The sequence below is a fragment of the Melospiza georgiana genome, chromosome 5 (genome assembly GCF_028018845.1).
Source record: "Melospiza georgiana isolate bMelGeo1 chromosome 5, bMelGeo1.pri, whole genome shotgun sequence".
Taxonomy (NCBI): Eukaryota; Metazoa; Chordata; class Aves; order Passeriformes; family Passerellidae; genus Melospiza; species Melospiza georgiana.
Genome location: NC_080434.1, coordinates 57,209,308 through 57,227,249, shown reverse-complemented (window position 1 = coordinate 57,227,249; position 17,942 = coordinate 57,209,308). Strand labels below are relative to the sequence as shown.

The 17,942-nt window shown below is 38.2% G+C and overlaps 1 protein-coding gene across 9 annotated transcripts in view; it reads right to left on the bottom strand.

Annotated features, from left to right (window-relative positions):
- The window catches only part of JAKMIP1 (janus kinase and microtubule interacting protein 1), a 226,327-nt gene that overhangs the window by 47,570 nt on the left and 160,815 nt on the right, over nucleotides 1–17,942 (bottom strand). For 4 of the 9 annotated variants that reach the window (XM_058025234.1, XM_058025233.1, XM_058025238.1 and 1 more), the window contains 4 exons: nucleotides 13,622–13,798; nucleotides 11,459–11,515; nucleotides 10,885–11,067; nucleotides 2,400–2,642 (listed from right to left, as the gene is read on the bottom strand). In XM_058025234.1, the coding sequence (XP_057881217.1) occupies nucleotides 2,433–2,642; nucleotides 10,885–11,067; nucleotides 11,459–11,515; nucleotides 13,622–13,798 (627 nt within the window). In that variant the 3' untranslated portion in view covers nucleotides 2,400–2,432. Of the gene's footprint in view, nucleotides 1–2,023; nucleotides 2,079–2,399; nucleotides 2,643–10,884; nucleotides 11,068–11,458; nucleotides 11,536–13,621; nucleotides 13,799–17,942 lie in introns of those variants that run through there. The other 5 variants (XM_058025235.1, XM_058025237.1, XM_058025239.1 and 2 more) reach the window with 5 other exon arrangements.

The following is a 17,942-nucleotide window of genomic DNA, read 5'->3' as shown; positions in this document are numbered from 1 at the left end:
GAGCCAGCCAGCATCAGTGCGCTCCTGCACCTGCACAGACACACTGCTCCCTCCTCCTTTTCACAGCCAGGATGCACCCAAGGCTCCTGCAGCCCAGACCACAACTATTGTGAGCCAGACTGTGAGGAAGTGCTGTCCTGGCACTGCTGGCCTGGCACTCCACACACTTCTCCCTGTGGCAGGGGTCTGGCAGCACAGGGTGCAGCCTGCATCGTCCATCCTCTAAACTCAGATATTTCTGTGCCCACAATGCCCATGCAGTGCCCTAAAGAAACTGGCTGTGGACATGACCAGTAAAGCTACTCAAGCTAAGCTACAAGTTTTTACTTAAAAGCAGAAATTGAAGGATGCTATTTTACAGATACTAGCTCCTACAGCAATACACTGAATGTCCTGCTCTAGTTGGGCCTATAAAAAGAAAAAGGAAATATTTTTTTAAAATATCCCAGTAGTAAAGAAACACAGCAAATCTACCCCATAATTTTTGTAAAATTAATTTCTAGGAAGTCTATGACACTACATTTCCTGAAATTCCAAAGGAAACAGTCACACAAGGGAGATATTCTTTTAGAACTTGCCACTGCACACTGAAGAAATAGGTTATACATAAAAGTAAAAGTGATTTAATAGATTTGTTTCACAGTTTCAGTTAAAAGAAAATCAGATCACCAACAAAAGGTAAAAAGAGAATTAGGAGGTGGCCTGGATAATTAAAAATCCACGTATTTCAGTGATCTCAAATGTTCTATGAAATTTTGATCATAAAAACTATCACAGCTCTTTTCCATATATTTTCCAGTCATCTCAAACTACTTGCTAGGCCATGCTAACTAGTATAGTATCTGTGATTTAAAAAAAAATTGTACTTTTGTATCAATGGGGAAAATGCCATTGCTAAGATGTTTACCTTATTTTATTTCTGCAGGTTTTATTCTTTCCCATGCAGCTGATTTCTCCCCATAGGATATCGACCTTTATTACTTGCTGACAACATGTCTGGCAAATAGCTTTCTGCTGTGGTAGCTTAGGTTGAGCCATCTGTTTTTTCTCCAGAGAGCCATGCCTTATTCATAATGGCATTTTTGTGTTTCACTCCCTGGGCAATTGCACCTGCAGGCTGGTTTCCCATTATCTGAGCCCAGAATTTATCATCGGGTTCCGATCCCGCCCCTCCGCAGCCCAGAGCACAGCACGGTCCAGGGGCACCACAGCATCCTTCATCCCTGGCAGCAGAGCCCAGGGGGCTGCCCCAGGGATCAGGGCAGGCTGGGAACAGCCCAGGGGTCTGAGCTGGAGGGGACAGCTGGAGGTGTTTGAGGAGGGAAGGAGAACAGGAACTCTGCATGTCCCAGTGTGTTGCTGTATGTTTTTATGGAAACAGGATGCTCTATGCACTGAGGCTGATTTCAACTGTGGCCTCCCAGATAATTGTACAAGAGGCCCATATCCTCTTTCATTGGGATTTGATTAAAGCTCATATGATTTATATAAAAAAAATAACCTCTGAGTTCACGAAGATCAATCAAAGAGCTACTTGCATTTTGCTGTTCATAATAGTTTTCTTTCACGGCCATATTTTCATAGGTCTTTTTTCTGTGTGAGTGGGAGAGAGAAAAGGACCAGGAAACTTGATTTGAACTGTTACATATATCCCCTGTTATATCAGGATAACATATTATCAGAATTCTGAGTCACCATTTCATTGCATAATAAATTACTTAACTAAAAGAAAATCTCAGTATCTTCCATGTTCTTTTCATTAATGCCAAAAGCAAAAACTATGCTTTTAATTGTTTCATGGCATTTATTTTAATCCAAGATCATAAAGGAAATTCACTGGAGTAATATTTTTAACTACTCTATGAAACTGGCTGCAGTAATTGCATATTTGACTTTTGTTCCCATACAAGCATGGAGAGGTTATGTTGTCTCGGAGAGGCTGAAATCTCTTGCGTGTTTAGTTTAGCAGCAGACTGTCACAAATGCAATTGCAATTGATCAGCTCTGTTCTTAACAGGATTCCTGCAGTTAATGGAAATTACTATAAAGAGCTTCAGGGCATAGGAATAATTGGATCACTAAAAAAAAAAAAAAAAAAAGAATTGGAGGGGAAAAAAGGTAGGACAAGATCAACATAACAACTTTTTTTTAAACCATCCAACAATTTGCAAAGATTATCATAACATAGAGTAAGATACACCATGATGAAATCAAAATCTTTTAATTATTTTTGTAAGCCCCATGCCCCTCTTAAACAATGGGAAAGAAAACAGTTTGTCAGCTTGTCTAAACTAACAATCAACTGTTCATCTCTGGAAGGAATCATTCAAACATCTGTATCTTCTGCCAAGAATAAGAGATTTCACTGAACTAAAACCAGTGAGAAAACTTTTACTGACCTGGCAGTTTTTGGGGTGGTTTTCTCTCAGCTCTCAATGCAAGGCTGTGATCCTCTCTGGGCTTGCTACTGTGACAGAAGAAGCAGCACACAGGTTTGGGGTGAGGGGAGAGCTGTGGGGGCCACCCATCCCTGGCTGAGAGTCACCAGATGCTGACCCAATCCTCCTGTTCCCTTTGGCACCTGCCACACGACCCTCTGGCTGTCCCTTAGCCTGTGAAACATCTGTGGAGCAAGGCAGCATCTGCAAGAGAAAATAGCATTTTAACAAATTCAAGACTGATTAAGTTTTCCAATGCTGCTCGTTTTGGATTAGTGGAAGCCATTTGGATGAGTTCAGTAAAAGAAGTATTCACAGAAATTACCTGTAAATAAACTACATTCAGCAAAATAAGGGAAAAGATAACATACTAATTATTTCAGATGTTGAGCATTCCTGCACCTCTCAAATAAAGAATCCTATATTCAACAAGTCATCCTCAAAACAAAACAAAAAAGATCTTTAAGCTTTAACTACAGCTGAAATTTTGCCTTGGGCCATTAAGAAAACATAGATTAAAACTAGAAAAAAATACCTAATTTTACAAATTATCTCAGTTCTCCTGAAGGATTTAAAAATTTCTAACAGGATTCTTTTACAAACATATTTTTTCACTCCACACTGCACAACTAATTTAGGTTTGTCTACCTATGAATGTTCAAAAAAGTAAAGCTGAACAGTCTCTAGAAGGTGACTGCATGAACTCTTATCCAGACCCTACTATTCAAAACAAAAAATAAAATAATTAATTCGGTTGATTATTTCACATCCAAATCAACTTTAACACCAGAGCAAACTATACTTTTAGAATATCGTCACTGAGCTGCAGACAAATTTAAGAGAGAAATGGCAGTTTAATTATGCGCATTTTCATAACAGTTGCAAGCAAATCTCCCTGAATACCAATGACTACTACAAGGCAGTACATTTTATCATTCAAAGCCAAATTTATTATACCTACCATATCACTGTTGCATTGTTTCTTGAGATTGCAAGCCTTGTCATTTCAGCCTTTCAGTTTTTGAAGATTTATTTATTTCTTTCTAAAATTATTTTACCTCATTATGCATTAACATCTCATTGCCATTAGGCCTCTTGCAAAAGCTCCAGAAATGCAATACATATATATGCCAGGTCAGGAAGAATTACTTAAAAGAAAAACCATTTTTACTTAAAATAATAACCATTTTTACTTAAAATAATATACAATTTTTACTTAAAATAATATATTATTTTTGCTTTGTGCATCTTTACTGAGTCTTAGCTACATCACTTGTGTCCATTAAAAAACCAAAAAATCAAAGGACTCTGAAATGCAATAGCAGTGTAAGATTGCTCTGAAATGACCCAACAGAAAGATGAGCATTTATTGACAAGTTTCTGCATCTAAATATAGTTCTATTATGACATAAAGAAGAACACATGGTGTTTTTGTTGTTGCCATTTCACTCCTGTTCTTGGCTCCCCACCATGAGCAGAGGGAACCAGTTCTGATGAATTGTGGCCACTGGTCCCCGAAAAGTGCCCAACACAAGCACATGTGGCCAGCTGAGACACTGCCCAGCAGCAGCTCCCACCTGGATCCTTGATTTCAGGCTGAACAACAGGCCAGGGAACAAGGCAGGCACATCAGGAATGGAAGGAACACTCACATTGGTCAGTTTGGGGCACAGAATTTAGATTGCTGCTCTTCCCTAAAATGTTTGTGTTCTCTATGTTGATTACAGAGGGGGCCTGTGATGCCATCTGGATATTGCATTTATTTAGGCAAGGTGGCATGAATACCCAAACATGTCCTAGCTTTGCAGGCATAGATCAGCTGGAAAATGAAAGCTTTACATTTGGACGTTCCCCTCTAGACACAGGAGCCCAAGGCAGCTCCAGAAGTCCTTGGTTTCTAACCAAGGTTACAAGTGCAGTATCTCTCCCCATCCATCACTCAAAAAAATGCCAGCTGGCTTAAAGCAATGAAAGGTCAGCCCTGAAATGTTTAGAGGCATGAAGATATCAGATCTAAAAATATTTGATGAGAATTTCCTCACTACAGGAAGCACAGTTAGAGGCATTTTGTGGTGATAGATGAGAGTGAGCAGGAGCAGAACAAGTTCTGGAGCTCAATGACCCATGAAAAGGCAAATCACTGATCTGCTCATAGGCAGGGAAGTTGGTAAAGCTGCCAGAAAAAAACACAACACCAAATGAAAGCTGTGACACTGGAACAAGTCATTTCTAGAAAAATAACCTCCTTGCAGGGTCATTCCTTCACCTCTTTAACCCACAAACCTTTTTGCCTCTTGAATTAGCAAATTCTTCCGCTGCCAAAGTAGTGACACTCAGCAGAAAGCAGGGTTAATGCAAACCCCAGTGAGTGAAGATGTTACTCCCCTGATGAAGATTTCACAGTATAGTCTGCACTATATTGGAAAATTGGTATGATTCTCAAAAGACTCATCTCTGCTGTGTCATAACACTGGCACTAAAGCTTACATCTCCTATAGCACTAAGGATGCAGCTAAGCAAAAGTTCTGTGTTTTGTCTCAATGCTCAGACATTAACTTGTCCTTTTTCAGGTTGCTTCTTTTTTATTATTGTTTTTTTACTATATTTATTCTATTTTCCTATTTTTTTTTTTTGCTTTCCTTTCAATTTTCTACAAAATATCCCACCTAGGAAGAAATGAAAATATTGTGATATTTGACCAAACTGAGAAGAGTGTAAACTTGCATAATGACAAGTTCTGGGAAGGACTACTATTGAAACCAAAAAACATCAGCTTACCCCAACACTACAAAAAAAATAAAACAGTGGTGTCAGAGAGAAGATGAAAATCTTTTAATTTATCTGTATATTTTTAATTGTACATTTTATGATAACCTAAATTCTATAATTTATCAGAAAATAAAGGAAGGTTAGTTTTTAAAGCTTTTCTTTTTTTTAGTCATGGTTATTCCTGTACTGGCATGTGCTGCTCTAGAGAAACACATGCTGTTGTCCATGAACTGCAGCAAAAAAAAATTGCTAAAATATCTGTATCATGCAGTCAGGAAATAGATCTAAATCTTATCAGCTAAACCAAATTTTACTTTCAAAGAGTACTAACCTTGAGTAAGAACCTTCTCCTCAGCCAGCACAAATTCTTGACATCCTCTCTATCCAAACAACCACTTACATAATTATTTAACAGCTTTATCAGGTATTTTATTGCAAAGGCCAGGCTGCCCCTAACTTTTTTAAACCTGTATTTCATGTCTCTCAGTATTTGTAATAATTTCTCTAAAAGTCAAAAATAACATATCTCTCAGCAATGGAGTTCACCCTTCTTTAAAAAAAATTACTAAATAACTAATTCCACTCCCTCATCCACTTGCAATTCAAATGATTCAAGGCATGTTTTTTGTAATGTCAGGTAAAAAAAAAAAAAACCTTTCTGCAAAGAAAACTTGGTCTTGAAAGACTCCTTGCTCTTGATCAACCTTGTACCAAAAAGGCTGAAAGCCCAAAGTTAAATTCTTTCTCCCTTCTGAGGGTGGTATTTATCAAACCAAAGTCTATCTCCCCCTGGCCCTCTTGACCACCACTGGAGCCCAACTTCCACAGCTCTTCCGACCTTATCCCAGAATCCCAGGAGGGGTCAGGCTGGAAGGGACCACACTGGGTCATCTGCTCCACCCTCCCAGCTCAAGCAGGGCCATCCCAGAGCACATGGCACAGAATTGTGTCCAGGTGGCTCCTGAAGATCTCCAGTGAGGGAGACTCCACTCCCTCTCTGGGCAGCCTGTCAGTGCTCAGTCATCTGCACTTACCTAAAGCAGGTACATAAAATGGGCAGCATAATTCCTTGGCAGGATGTTTTTCTCTGGTTTAACTATGGAAATAAATAGATAAACTACCACAGATGACTGTCAGAAGTACAGACATCATATAGGAAATGTATCTCACCCTCAGTGCCAGAAAAGCCTCTGGCCTTCACAGCCACACACAAACCATTTTAAGGAAAACATCAGAGAATTTATTTCAGGCCTATTATCTTCAAATACAGTTCACTGAAAACTTGCAAAGTTATGAGTAGAAATACAAACCAATAAACAAACAAAAAGCATTGTTCTATCAAAATGTATCTCAGAAGAAATCCCTTGACAGAAAGAAGAATTAAGCTATGCTGTTCTGAGCATTTAATCCCTATTCTGTAAAACAATTCACTGCACTGGACACATTCCTTGCCTGGAGCTTTCCATCCATAACATTTAAGATGACTGCATGAAAAGCATTAAAAAGCACTACCATTTATCCCTACATCCCTTGCACAAATTCCCTTTCAGCCCCAAGAAATGAGGGCAAACAGCCACAATATTTTCAGATACACTATGAAAAGAAAATATAAAATATATATCATCAGGTCAAAGTGCCCCAGCACAAGAGAAATTGGATGAGCAGCATTTTCCATTACAGACATCCAGACAGAGGCAGTTTGCTCAATCATTTGAAGGAAAGAATTAAACATACTCTTTTTTCTTCTCACCTAGCCCAAAAGAGAGAGAAAAGGCCCAAAATATTGCACAACAGTAGTGGCTGGGCTGAGTCCACATGAAAGGGGAGCCAAGCTCACTTGCTCCTCTGCGTGGTTCTCTGATCCACCAAAAGCAGCATGGACACTGCCTCCTGTTCAAACCAGCCAGACCGGGTAAATCCTGGCCCTTAAACTGCAAGAAGACACCTAAACTCAGGAAAAAAAATCAAGCCTCCTCTTTCACATGTCCTATTACTCATCTGGAACATCTCCTCTTGCTTCCTACTTTTACCATCCCAAGTAAAGCAGCTGTTGCAAAGCGAAGTCTTTTATTGTTAGATGTTTTGTGAACATGAATGTCCAAGATCAGTTGATGAATGCTGTCCTGTGCTCTCTTTACTGGGAGAGGCAGAAAAACAATAACTGTTAATAATGTCCACAAATTAATTCTACAAAGGCAAGAAAAAAGAGATGAGGCCAAGGTTCTTCCAATTAAAAAAAATCAGCATTGAAAAGGAGGTGATTAAAATGGGACATGACAAAAGGCCAAACGTGGACACACATTTTGTGTCTGACATTGGGGATGTGACTCCCAGTCAGGGCACTGTGCCCAGTGCCACGTGTACCTGCTGGAGGCAGCCCTTGTCCCAGCAATGTGTCCTCTTCAGCCACATGCTTTTTGTTTTCCAGACACAAAACAAGACAAGGTTTTAAAATATTCCTATTGCCAAAATTTATTATCGCTCCACTCCAATGGGCTGCAATGGTTTTTCAAGTCTTTTAAAGAGAGAATATATTACAAAGCCTTAGAAATTACCTTCTTCATGCCTCCAAAAATTTCAAGTTCATATTAGACATACATTGTCATTTCAATGCCTGCCCAAAAGATGACCTTTTTCAAAGCTGAGAGTCAGCATTTATTCACCATCCCACACAGAATTTTTGCTTTCACCAAAGTGACATAGATGCTGGATGAAAAAGAATTGAAATAAAACCCCTTCCTTGCAATCATATATGTTTATGATGATAAAAACCAACTAAAATTAAATTAAATTATAATAAATTCCTTAATTAAGCTAAATTACAAATAAAGAGCTTTATGGTGTACAGTTTTATCATGAGGAAAAGTAATTCAAAACCTAGTCCTCTTTACAGTGACTTATTAAGATAAGGAAAACTGTCTTTTATGAACATAATACTCTAGCATGTATCTGACCTCAATGAAGAGTGCACCGCTCGAACAAAATTACGAGATACTACATGATTCAAGCAAATTTTATTTTTCACTAACAAACATTTGAATGTAACACTGAGAAAATAATGAATATAAATAATATAATGAAAATAATCAAGAATGACAAGCCTCAAATGTATGCAGCTCTGCTGAACTGAACTGATGGAAGTCTTGAGTTAGTCAGCAAAATAAAGCCACAGGGACAACAGGGATTTATCATGTCTGAGAGCAGAGCCTTGAAAGTCTGAAGAGAAGCTCCTAAGACAGTGGGCTTTGCATAATACCATCTTTGTGGTTTATTATTTTAATTGGGATGAAAATTTGGGAGAAAATACTTCTGGCAAACAGAAGGAAATGACCAACCATCCATCATGTCCTGAATGAGCAAAGAACTGGAGTTTGCCTTGGTCTGTGAGCAGGAGTAACTTGGTGGTGCCCATAAGTGCCCCACCAAAGCTGGGGCATCCCAGCACCCAGCTGAAGCAGCCCTATCCCCTCTACTTGTAATTTCATGTACAGACCAAAAAAAAAAAAAAAAAAAAAAAAGAGTTCTTGATAGAACTATGAACCAATAATTTTTTCTCTGAGAACATGACTCAAAGATTTTTACTGAACTACAAAAGGTCAGGCCCTGAATTGAGTACAGAGTCCTCTTTCCCTTCAAAAGGCTCTGGATCAGTTCTTCATTCATCAGGGCAAACTTTGAGCTGAAATTCATCAGTAAGTCAAGGCACAGAGGTTTGCTGCCAATGTGTGACAGGGCTCCACTTGTTACTTTATTCATTCAGTAATGAATAAAGACAATTGCAAATCTTTAATTTAAGAAGAAAAATAAAAGCAAAAACCTCCCCAAAAAACAGCAATCCAGCAGGTTTTGTATAGTAGAATTCTAATATTATGAATGCTGTAGGAGTGAAAAACTGAGGGGAAGGAAGGAATGAGCTTTCAAAGGAATTTTATGTAAGTGCATGTTTGGTATAGCTCTGGAATCTTAGATGTGAAGTCCAGGGACAATAAGAATCGAAAGCAAGAAATAAAATTTCCAAGATGAAAAGTTAGTTCACTTAAACATATGTCCACAGAATTCAGTACAAGATCTTTTAAACCAAAGGAATGTGTCACATTAATATGAAACAGTCTCTCTCCTTTTTTTTTTTAATTTTTATTGTTATCATCATTAAATTAGTAGTGGTGAAACTTGGACATTTTTTCATTGAAAGTGTCTTCCATTGGAAACCTGATAGAAATAGACATTTTTCATGAGAACACGCAACTCTTCCTTGATAGGAAAGTTTCCCCCTGTCATATGTGGAAGGATTTATCACAGATCAGAGGAGCCTTCAGCTCAGTGTGAGCACACCCAGCAAGAGCCAGTCTGTTCCTCGCATGATAAAAGCCCCAGGCTTGAATCCTATTTGGGATGAGCCTAAGTGAGACCTGTGGCCACTGCAGTGCTAGACACCATGGAAGGGGCTTGTGCTCCACTTAATATGCACAGCTAAATATTTGTCAAAGCAGGGGATTTAATGTGGGGCTCTATGCTGCAGATAAGTTCACTGGCTATCAGAATACATATTTAATCTAATTCTCTCTTGTTGAACCTAGAAGTTGAACCTGCTAAGTTTTGTGGTAATTGAACATTTAGGGAGACAGTGTGAGTAATTGAACATTTAGGGAGACAGAATGCCACTCGGTGTGTAAAAGTGCAAAATCATCACAAAAATAAGCCTGTGGATTTACTATACTATATGCCAATTTTGATCATCTTCTGCTGGTGAAAATGTCAAGTGTCATTAAGATAAATTCTTTTTATGTATTCATTTTTCAGTGCATTGTGTCAGCTGAAGTACAATATATAGTATGAACCAATATTCTGTGTATTGTTTTGACAAGCACACAAAATTATAAAAATGTGTAACACCCAGTACTTCTTTCCCATATCCCACTTTTAACCATAAAGATTCTACTCAAGTGTACTTGACACAAACATTATCAAATATTGTCTGGGTACTTTTACAGGCTTTAAAAAAAAAACAAAACCACGAAACAGACATCAAAAGGAAAAAGAACTTCTTGATGGACACTGAAGTACTGCAAAGGAATTCCTGATTTTCAGGTTGCCAGATTGAGATTCCTGTCCTTAAGAAAGTCCTCAAGTAGGTATAACTCCAAAATTAGGAAGTTTATTCCCAGTATCCAAGATATTAATGACAATATTGAATATAACCAGGTGTGAAACTTCCTTTCCCACTTTTGCTTTGCCAGAGAAACACAAGTGACCAACTCCCTTTTGAATACAAATGTTAACTGAGTTAAGTCTTAAAATATTCACAGTTGACCTTTTTTTCCCAGACTTCTTCAGAAATCTGAAACAATGCATTGTGCAGAAAAGAAATGCAAAATTTATATTTAAAATGTAATTGGGTAATACATGCTGCATTATCCATCAGATACTTAGTCAAAATACCAGGGGAATGTTTCTTGCATGGAACACTGATGCACTTTGCTTTAAGCTCCTGAAATTTAGACCCTGCCAACAGCAACAGTAAAATGGCCAACTCCATGATTTGTCTGAAGCAATACTTACATTAGGCAATGAAATATGTTTTACAATTGCACATTAAGTCTCCCTAAACACTTTGAAAACCACCACTTAATTCAATAGTGTACACATGAGAATACTACAAGGAAGTAGGAGCACTTACCACTTGATTACACATTGGTGTAAAAGCAACCATGTACTCTGCCAGGGTCATGTCATTCACCAGGCTCTTCATCTCTTCATCCAATGCAGAGTTAATAAATCCTTGCCTGTGGAATTCATCATGCATCCTCCTAATGAAGCTGTTCCTTTCCTGGCACTTTTGGGTGAGGCAAGCCAGCTTAGCCTGTGTGGCATGAACACACAAACATCCTATGGCTCTGTCATTTCACTCCCTTCTGAGACTGCAAGATTACATTTTGTGTCTAATCTGTAATTCCACATTTTGACCCAAAGCTACAGACTGTATTTCTATGTCTCTACATTATTAGATGCCTCCACAGCTTCAATATACATGCACAGATAAACTGGAAAGAGATGTTCCCTTTCCATGTGCAAGGTCCCCCTTTTGAGAGGCTGAAAGTCACCTTGCAATGATGTCAGTGAGCCCTTGCTCACTAAGGAGAAGGCAGCAGCACCCAGAAAAACAGGGACAGATGTAGAGGAAGGCACAGAGCCTGTAAGCAAAGGGATTCCCCTGTGCAGGTCCTGAATCAGGGTTCAGGGAAACACAGTACCTTCAGAGGAGCTAATGTCAACTTCACTTCAGACTTGCTCTTCTGCAGCTCTTTCTCCTGAAAGGTTGAATTATATCCTGCATCAATTTATTAAAAAATTACTTTGAAATACTCCAGTGGTTTTTTGATATGTGTTTTAGACCTGACTCTGAGGTGTACACTTTGCACACCTGTGTGACCCTGTATCACAAACAGGATGAATCAGTGCAAGGCACTGGCTGCACACAAATAGGCTCCAGCATACAAACACTGCCCTACATTAGCATTAGTCTAAAAATTATCAAAGGCTTTTGGATGTTCTTAGATGGAGCCTTAGATCAGTGAGGTTATTTAATCAAAGCAGCATCACAGTAGACTTGGTATCCTTCATTATGCACTCAGGTTCATATTTACTCTGTGAATCTTCCAAAACATTCGTTGGGGGAAAATTTTTCTTTTCCTTATCAATATTATAACTTAGAGAAAAGAGGAAGGATTTTCTGCATGTATATTCTACTCTGGAAAGGAAACATCAACAGCCTTTTACTCTGACACAGATGATACGTGTCTCTATTAGGAGGTGAAGCAGGGTGGGCCAGATTACTTAGTCTGTACCTTATGATTAAAATCTACTGATGGTAACCCTCCTTTCTGATTATGCAGAAAAAACACAGTACCTTGCCACAAAAAATCCATTACCATTATGAATAAATACAGTACTTTTGACAATAAAGTACAGATTCCTTTCCATTTATCTTGCCTGACAATTTATATTTCTATAAAGTTTACAGTAAGCATATTATATTCATCATTAAAAAACCCTCCTTTATGAGAAATCAATTATGCTGAAAAAGGTCACATTGTCCTCAGCTAATAAATTGTGGGCTTGGGAGGAATCAGAGCAGGCAGGACAGGGGAAACTCTTGATGAGGCAGGCAGCAACACATCTTGCTGATGCAAGAGAACAATTAAGATTTGTCCATTTATATGGAAAGCACATCTCACCCTTTACTCACCTACCACCTGATGTGACACTACACAACAGTTTCATTTTACCAGCACTGCTCTTCTAAGAGGCCTCCCCCAACCCATGCCTGGACAAGCCACTAACCCTCTTCACAGGACTGGTTTAGAGCAAACCACAGCACAGGATGAGGCTAGGAAAAACAAAACAGAGCTACCACCACCAAACAAACAGACAAAAAACAACAAAACAGAAACAAAAGTTGTAGAAAGATGGGTTTACTGTGGAGAAAGTAGAATGAAACCTGTTCCCAGTAGGGAGAAGACAATAATCTCTTGTATTTCAGAGTAGAAGCATGTTCTACTCGTTGTGTCAGGCTATGAAGAACAAAGAGCACTATTGAGAACATGCCATTTAGTGGCTGTTTCAGAGCCTGGTGGGCAATTCCAATTTGGCTCACACTGTAACTATTATCCTATTCCAAAATATAGTTCCCAATAGGAAACAAAATCTAAGGGAAAGAAGTCCTAGGAGGAATTTGTTTCCATCCAAGAGTTCAGTAGCTGTAGTCACACTTACAGCAGCAGCTTTGCTGTAACACTGTAAGGCAGCAGCTTTGCAAATCTTAATGCACCTGCTCTGGTTTGCCAGGTGAAAAATAATGCACAAATGTAGAAACTGCCTGTCTCAGTGCATTTGTGAATACATGGGGCTTCTCATCAGAATAACTATGACAAAAATCCAAACCACACACCTTTCTGAAAATACTGAAACTCTTTATGTGCAACCCCAGCAGATGAACCAAAACAGTTAGGAAAACTCTATCAAAATTCTACTATTAGCTTGGAGTTTCATAATCTGATATAGTGGAAAAAGAGAGTTGTGAATGTTAAAAAATCCTGACAATTTAAGCCAAGGAGGTGGCTCTATAAAGAATTTCAACATCATTGTGCTTGCATTACACTCTGGGGATTAATCAGAGCAGAGACTGAATTTTCATGATCATCTATCATTTTTCCATAACATCGATCACTTAGGTAGTTTACATCTTTTCCTTATTTCTCTGAAGTTAGGAGTACTTGTATATGCCTGGAAACCATTTAACTATCCTCAGATTCATTCCCAGGAAAGAAGACTATTTTGTTTCTCCCCTTTGAAAAGAGAGATGTAGAATCTGACATCTAAGCTCACATTTAAGCACAAAGAGAACAATTTTATACCTTTTCACGTAGCTGAGCCTGAAGGAGTTCCACTTCATTCTGCAAGTCATGAAACTGATTTTGTAAAGCAGCCTGGTCCCTGAGCTGGGCTTTCAAGGTCAACACTTGCTGCTCTAATCTCTTACTGGCTATTTTATTCACCTCTTTTTCCTGGGCATCCTTCAATGTGTACACAGGCTAGAGAGAAAACACACAGCTTTTCAATTTAGGTGTATAAAACAACAAAAATATTCTTAATCATGTCTTATACCTCCACAAAAATTCCCAATCAATATAACTACTTACCTTGTACATCAAAAAGAAGCAAGCTGTTCAAAAATGCATAATCTCAAAACTTCATGAACATATTAACACTTATATTTTTGCACTAATCTTAAACTCTTTATATGTAAAGAGTACTTGAACCCTGTGAGAAGAGGTATAGAAATGGACTTCTACAACATTTCTTCAAGGTAAATATATGTATTGTAATGATTTAATAAATGGGAAAACTGGGCAAAGACAGATGAAGTGACCAATCTGTGGTCACATAGCGAGTAAGGAAAAAACTCAGATGTTCCCAGTCTCCTGCTTCAACAAGAAGTAATATGTCCCTTGTTTTTCTATGTATATTTATCTCAGAGAGATAATTCCCCTCTCCCAAATATTTATTTGTTGTGGAAGATCATTAATAAACTAATTAGATCTTAAGTAAAAGTTTCTAAAAATAAAATTTGTTACATTAAATGTAATAATCATGATACAGAGCAAGTGGAAAGAGAAGCTTCTGAATTTAACTCCTCCTCCCCCACCCTTAAATTTCTTTTCTCCCCAATTTCATGCACTTAGATTGAAAGGATTAGTGAGAGCTTTAGATTGATGGTCAGCATCATAAGGTCAGCTCCTACAAGTGACACTGCCTGATTAAACATATAGATTTAGAATGAGTCAAATCTGAAGGAGAAGGAAATATTCTGAAAAACACTTATGCTATTATATGTATTTATTAAAATATAATAAAAGAAAATACTGAGTTGATACACACAGCCGGTCAAGATTTCTGACAATGTAAGTATCAGTATATAAGCAAGTCTAAAAGATTAAGCTAAAAATTATAGTCTGACCCATGATATACTGTGGTAAAACTGTATCACTTTCTGGCAAAACAGAATGATCGTTTGATTTTAATGGTTACAAACATTGATACAACTGAGAGAGAAGTTCATACTCAGCCCTGATGCACAACACCACAGTAAAATTTTCCCAGCCTTTCTGGCTTTGGCACCCCTGACTACAACACACTGAAGGCACCATTCCACAGGGAACAGCAAACTGAGCTGACAGATCACATTGCAGCCCATCAGTGCAACACAGATTAAACCAGAAATATGTCACTGTCACAGTGCTCCTCCTCCTGAAGCCAGTCCTCTGTGCACAGCACTGGAGCAGGTTGGATGCCTTGTACCAAACTTTTTGGCTCCCTCTTGTGTCAAGAGAACAATAGGAACAGCTGGACACATCACCATGGATTAGACCAGGGCTAAAAAGGGACAAAAGCCTGAGGATGAGTCCATGACATGGAATTTCCCTTATCTTCTCTCCCTCATTAAAAGTATGTTAAAGCCAAAAGGGAAACACTCCCTAACTGAAGATGCTTTATGGAAAAAAAGGTGGGGAAATAAAACAACTGTGTGGAGGTTAGAGACAGAGAGAAGTTCTCTCTTTCCTTTTGCATTTGGCTGAACCACCAGCAGTTTTCTGTAGTTCCAACACACAAATGAGGCATAGAAGATTCATGATGAGCCCTCTGTCAGATGTCCCAGTTTGCAGTGACCATGGGTTATGTAGTCAAGCTCCAGAAGGATGAAGGACGCGGCAGCTGGGACTGGGAATCAACCAAAGGATAACTAAGCCTAAAACACAGCATTTATTCTTGTAAAACATGGCAAGATCACTACTTTTTGGAGTTGGTACCTAAACATTAAAAATAAAACCAGTATCTTCCTCTTCTTATGTGAACTGTGCTTGTCTGAAAACTCAGTGAGAAAATGAGAAGGAATATGACCTTTTTTGCTACAGGCCTTTTTTGCAGACAGTCATCAGGAGTTCACTGGGGGAGCCTTGTGCCTTATTTATTGTCTGCATTTCATGCAAAATTCTTCTATTAATTTTTAAAGCTGTAAACATTACCCTGCCCCCCTTCCTGCTCACCCCCGTATTTCTCTTAAATTCAACCACAGCACCACCTCAACATCTCAGAAAAACTCACCCAAATGCTTCTAGGCTAAAATGTATTTCACCTGTTAGCAACTTCACTGAAATAGAGTCCTAGCAGTAAGCTTCAAAGATATGATCTTATCTCTCTTTTACTTGCAATGAATAATACCATGACAGCCTTATGGAATCTCAGGTGACAAGTAGGATCCCTGGGCAGCAGTGGCTGGAGAACATAAGAAATGCAAAAAGCTCTACAAGACACACTCAAAACACAGCATATTTCAAACACTTTGGGTTCTAGGCTCAGAGTGCTCACATCTTCACTCTTTCAGGCATTGCAGCAAGAGGTGTTCCAGAAAAATAAAGTTTAGAACAGGAAAAAGCATAAATTACTGTGATTTACTGTATAAGGGATTATTAATAACTTTGAGTAATGAAAAAGAGTTTTGGTCAAGGGTGAAAAGTAACTGAAAACAAAAACTGGATCACCAGTCGACAAAACTGCCTTCAGGAGGTAACATGATGCTAGAAAAGTAGATAATGATCTTTTCTCTGACAAAGTGTCTTTTATTTTAATCGAGACAAACTTATATTTTAAGGTCTCACACAAACCCTCTACCAACAGCTTGGTGTATATTAAGAAGTTTATTTTAAAGGTGAATTATTGAAATAAAGTTGACCTTTCTTAAGATATACTAGTCTATTTTCTATTCGACTACTTGCTAAATTGTGCCAACAAAATAAATATTATTTGGTTAAAACATAATGGACTTGAGTTATGCAGAGAATTAGTTCTGCCATCAAAAACTGAAGGATATACCCAGTTCTGTGAAGTGCATGAACTGCATCTTTGACCCTGGAATGAGACACCTGTATTACAAAATTTGGCACTAAACCACAACAGCCGACAAGAAGTCAGACCTAAACAGCATCACAGTATTGCATAAATCTATCCTACTGACCAATAAACACTAATTTGAAAACATAAGTTGTTGGAGGGATTTAAAAGTAGCAGGGTTCTATAGTGCAAGGCTGACCTGCTCTTTTTCCAGTGTAAAAATATTCTGTCAAGGCCCATGAATTTTATTTCCATGTGAGTCATAATTAACATCTTACTTCACTGACCAATATAATAAACACTAATTGCCCCAGACTGTCCCTAAAAAAAGGATTAAAGCTCCATTTCCCAAAAATGCACCCAAAATCTTATCTGCTGGCTTAAACAAAACATGTTACACATTTCTTTTTATTTTCAAACAACTTGGGCATTTCTTCTTGCCTGAAATAGATTCTATTGTATTAGGATGCTACATGCCAACTCATCAGAATGACATGAAAAATATTTTAAATTTTTCATCTAAAAGTCTGAATTCAGCTGTCTAAGCACTGGCCCATAGTACCATGTAGGGTGTACAAGCTAACATGAAATAACTGCCTAAGATTTCCTGGCTATCTACACCTTCAGCCAGGATGACCTAAGGCTTTTAACTGGGATAAACAGTGACATTTAGGCAACTGAATTGATCTCAGAATCCTTATGCTTTCCAGAATGTTTCTATTTTCTTCTAAAGCCATATCTATCCAACCTGTTCAAAACAAATCTGCAAATGTCTGTAGATTGCTACAAATGTGCTTTTCCACCTAGTAGAAATGAAATATTTCCTCTTTGCAGCTCACCAGTTAAGGAGGGCAAAAATAATTACAGGGTTAGCTGAAAAGTCTTTATAAAAGCTGCTTCCAGAAGATTACTCAGTAATTAAAAATGTTTCTGTAAAACAATTTATTTTGGTGGAAAACATAAACCTGTATGAAGACAGAGAACCACCTGAAAATAAAAAAAAAATTAATTTACAGAATTTCTGTGATATAAACGCATTCCAGTGAGATAGAAAGATTGCCTGGATTTTGGAGACACATATCTGGGCCACATGCCTCCATTAAAGACTCTGACTTTAATCCACACCATCTGTCCAGAGTGTCATTTTGCCTGCCCAAATCCAGCAATCAGGGCTACAAGGCCTGAAATCAGGGCAGAAAGGCAAAATACTGCAAAATACTGCAGATTCCTCCAAGACCTTTCATTTAGGCCATCTGAAAATGACTTTGGCTAAGGAGAGCAGAACAA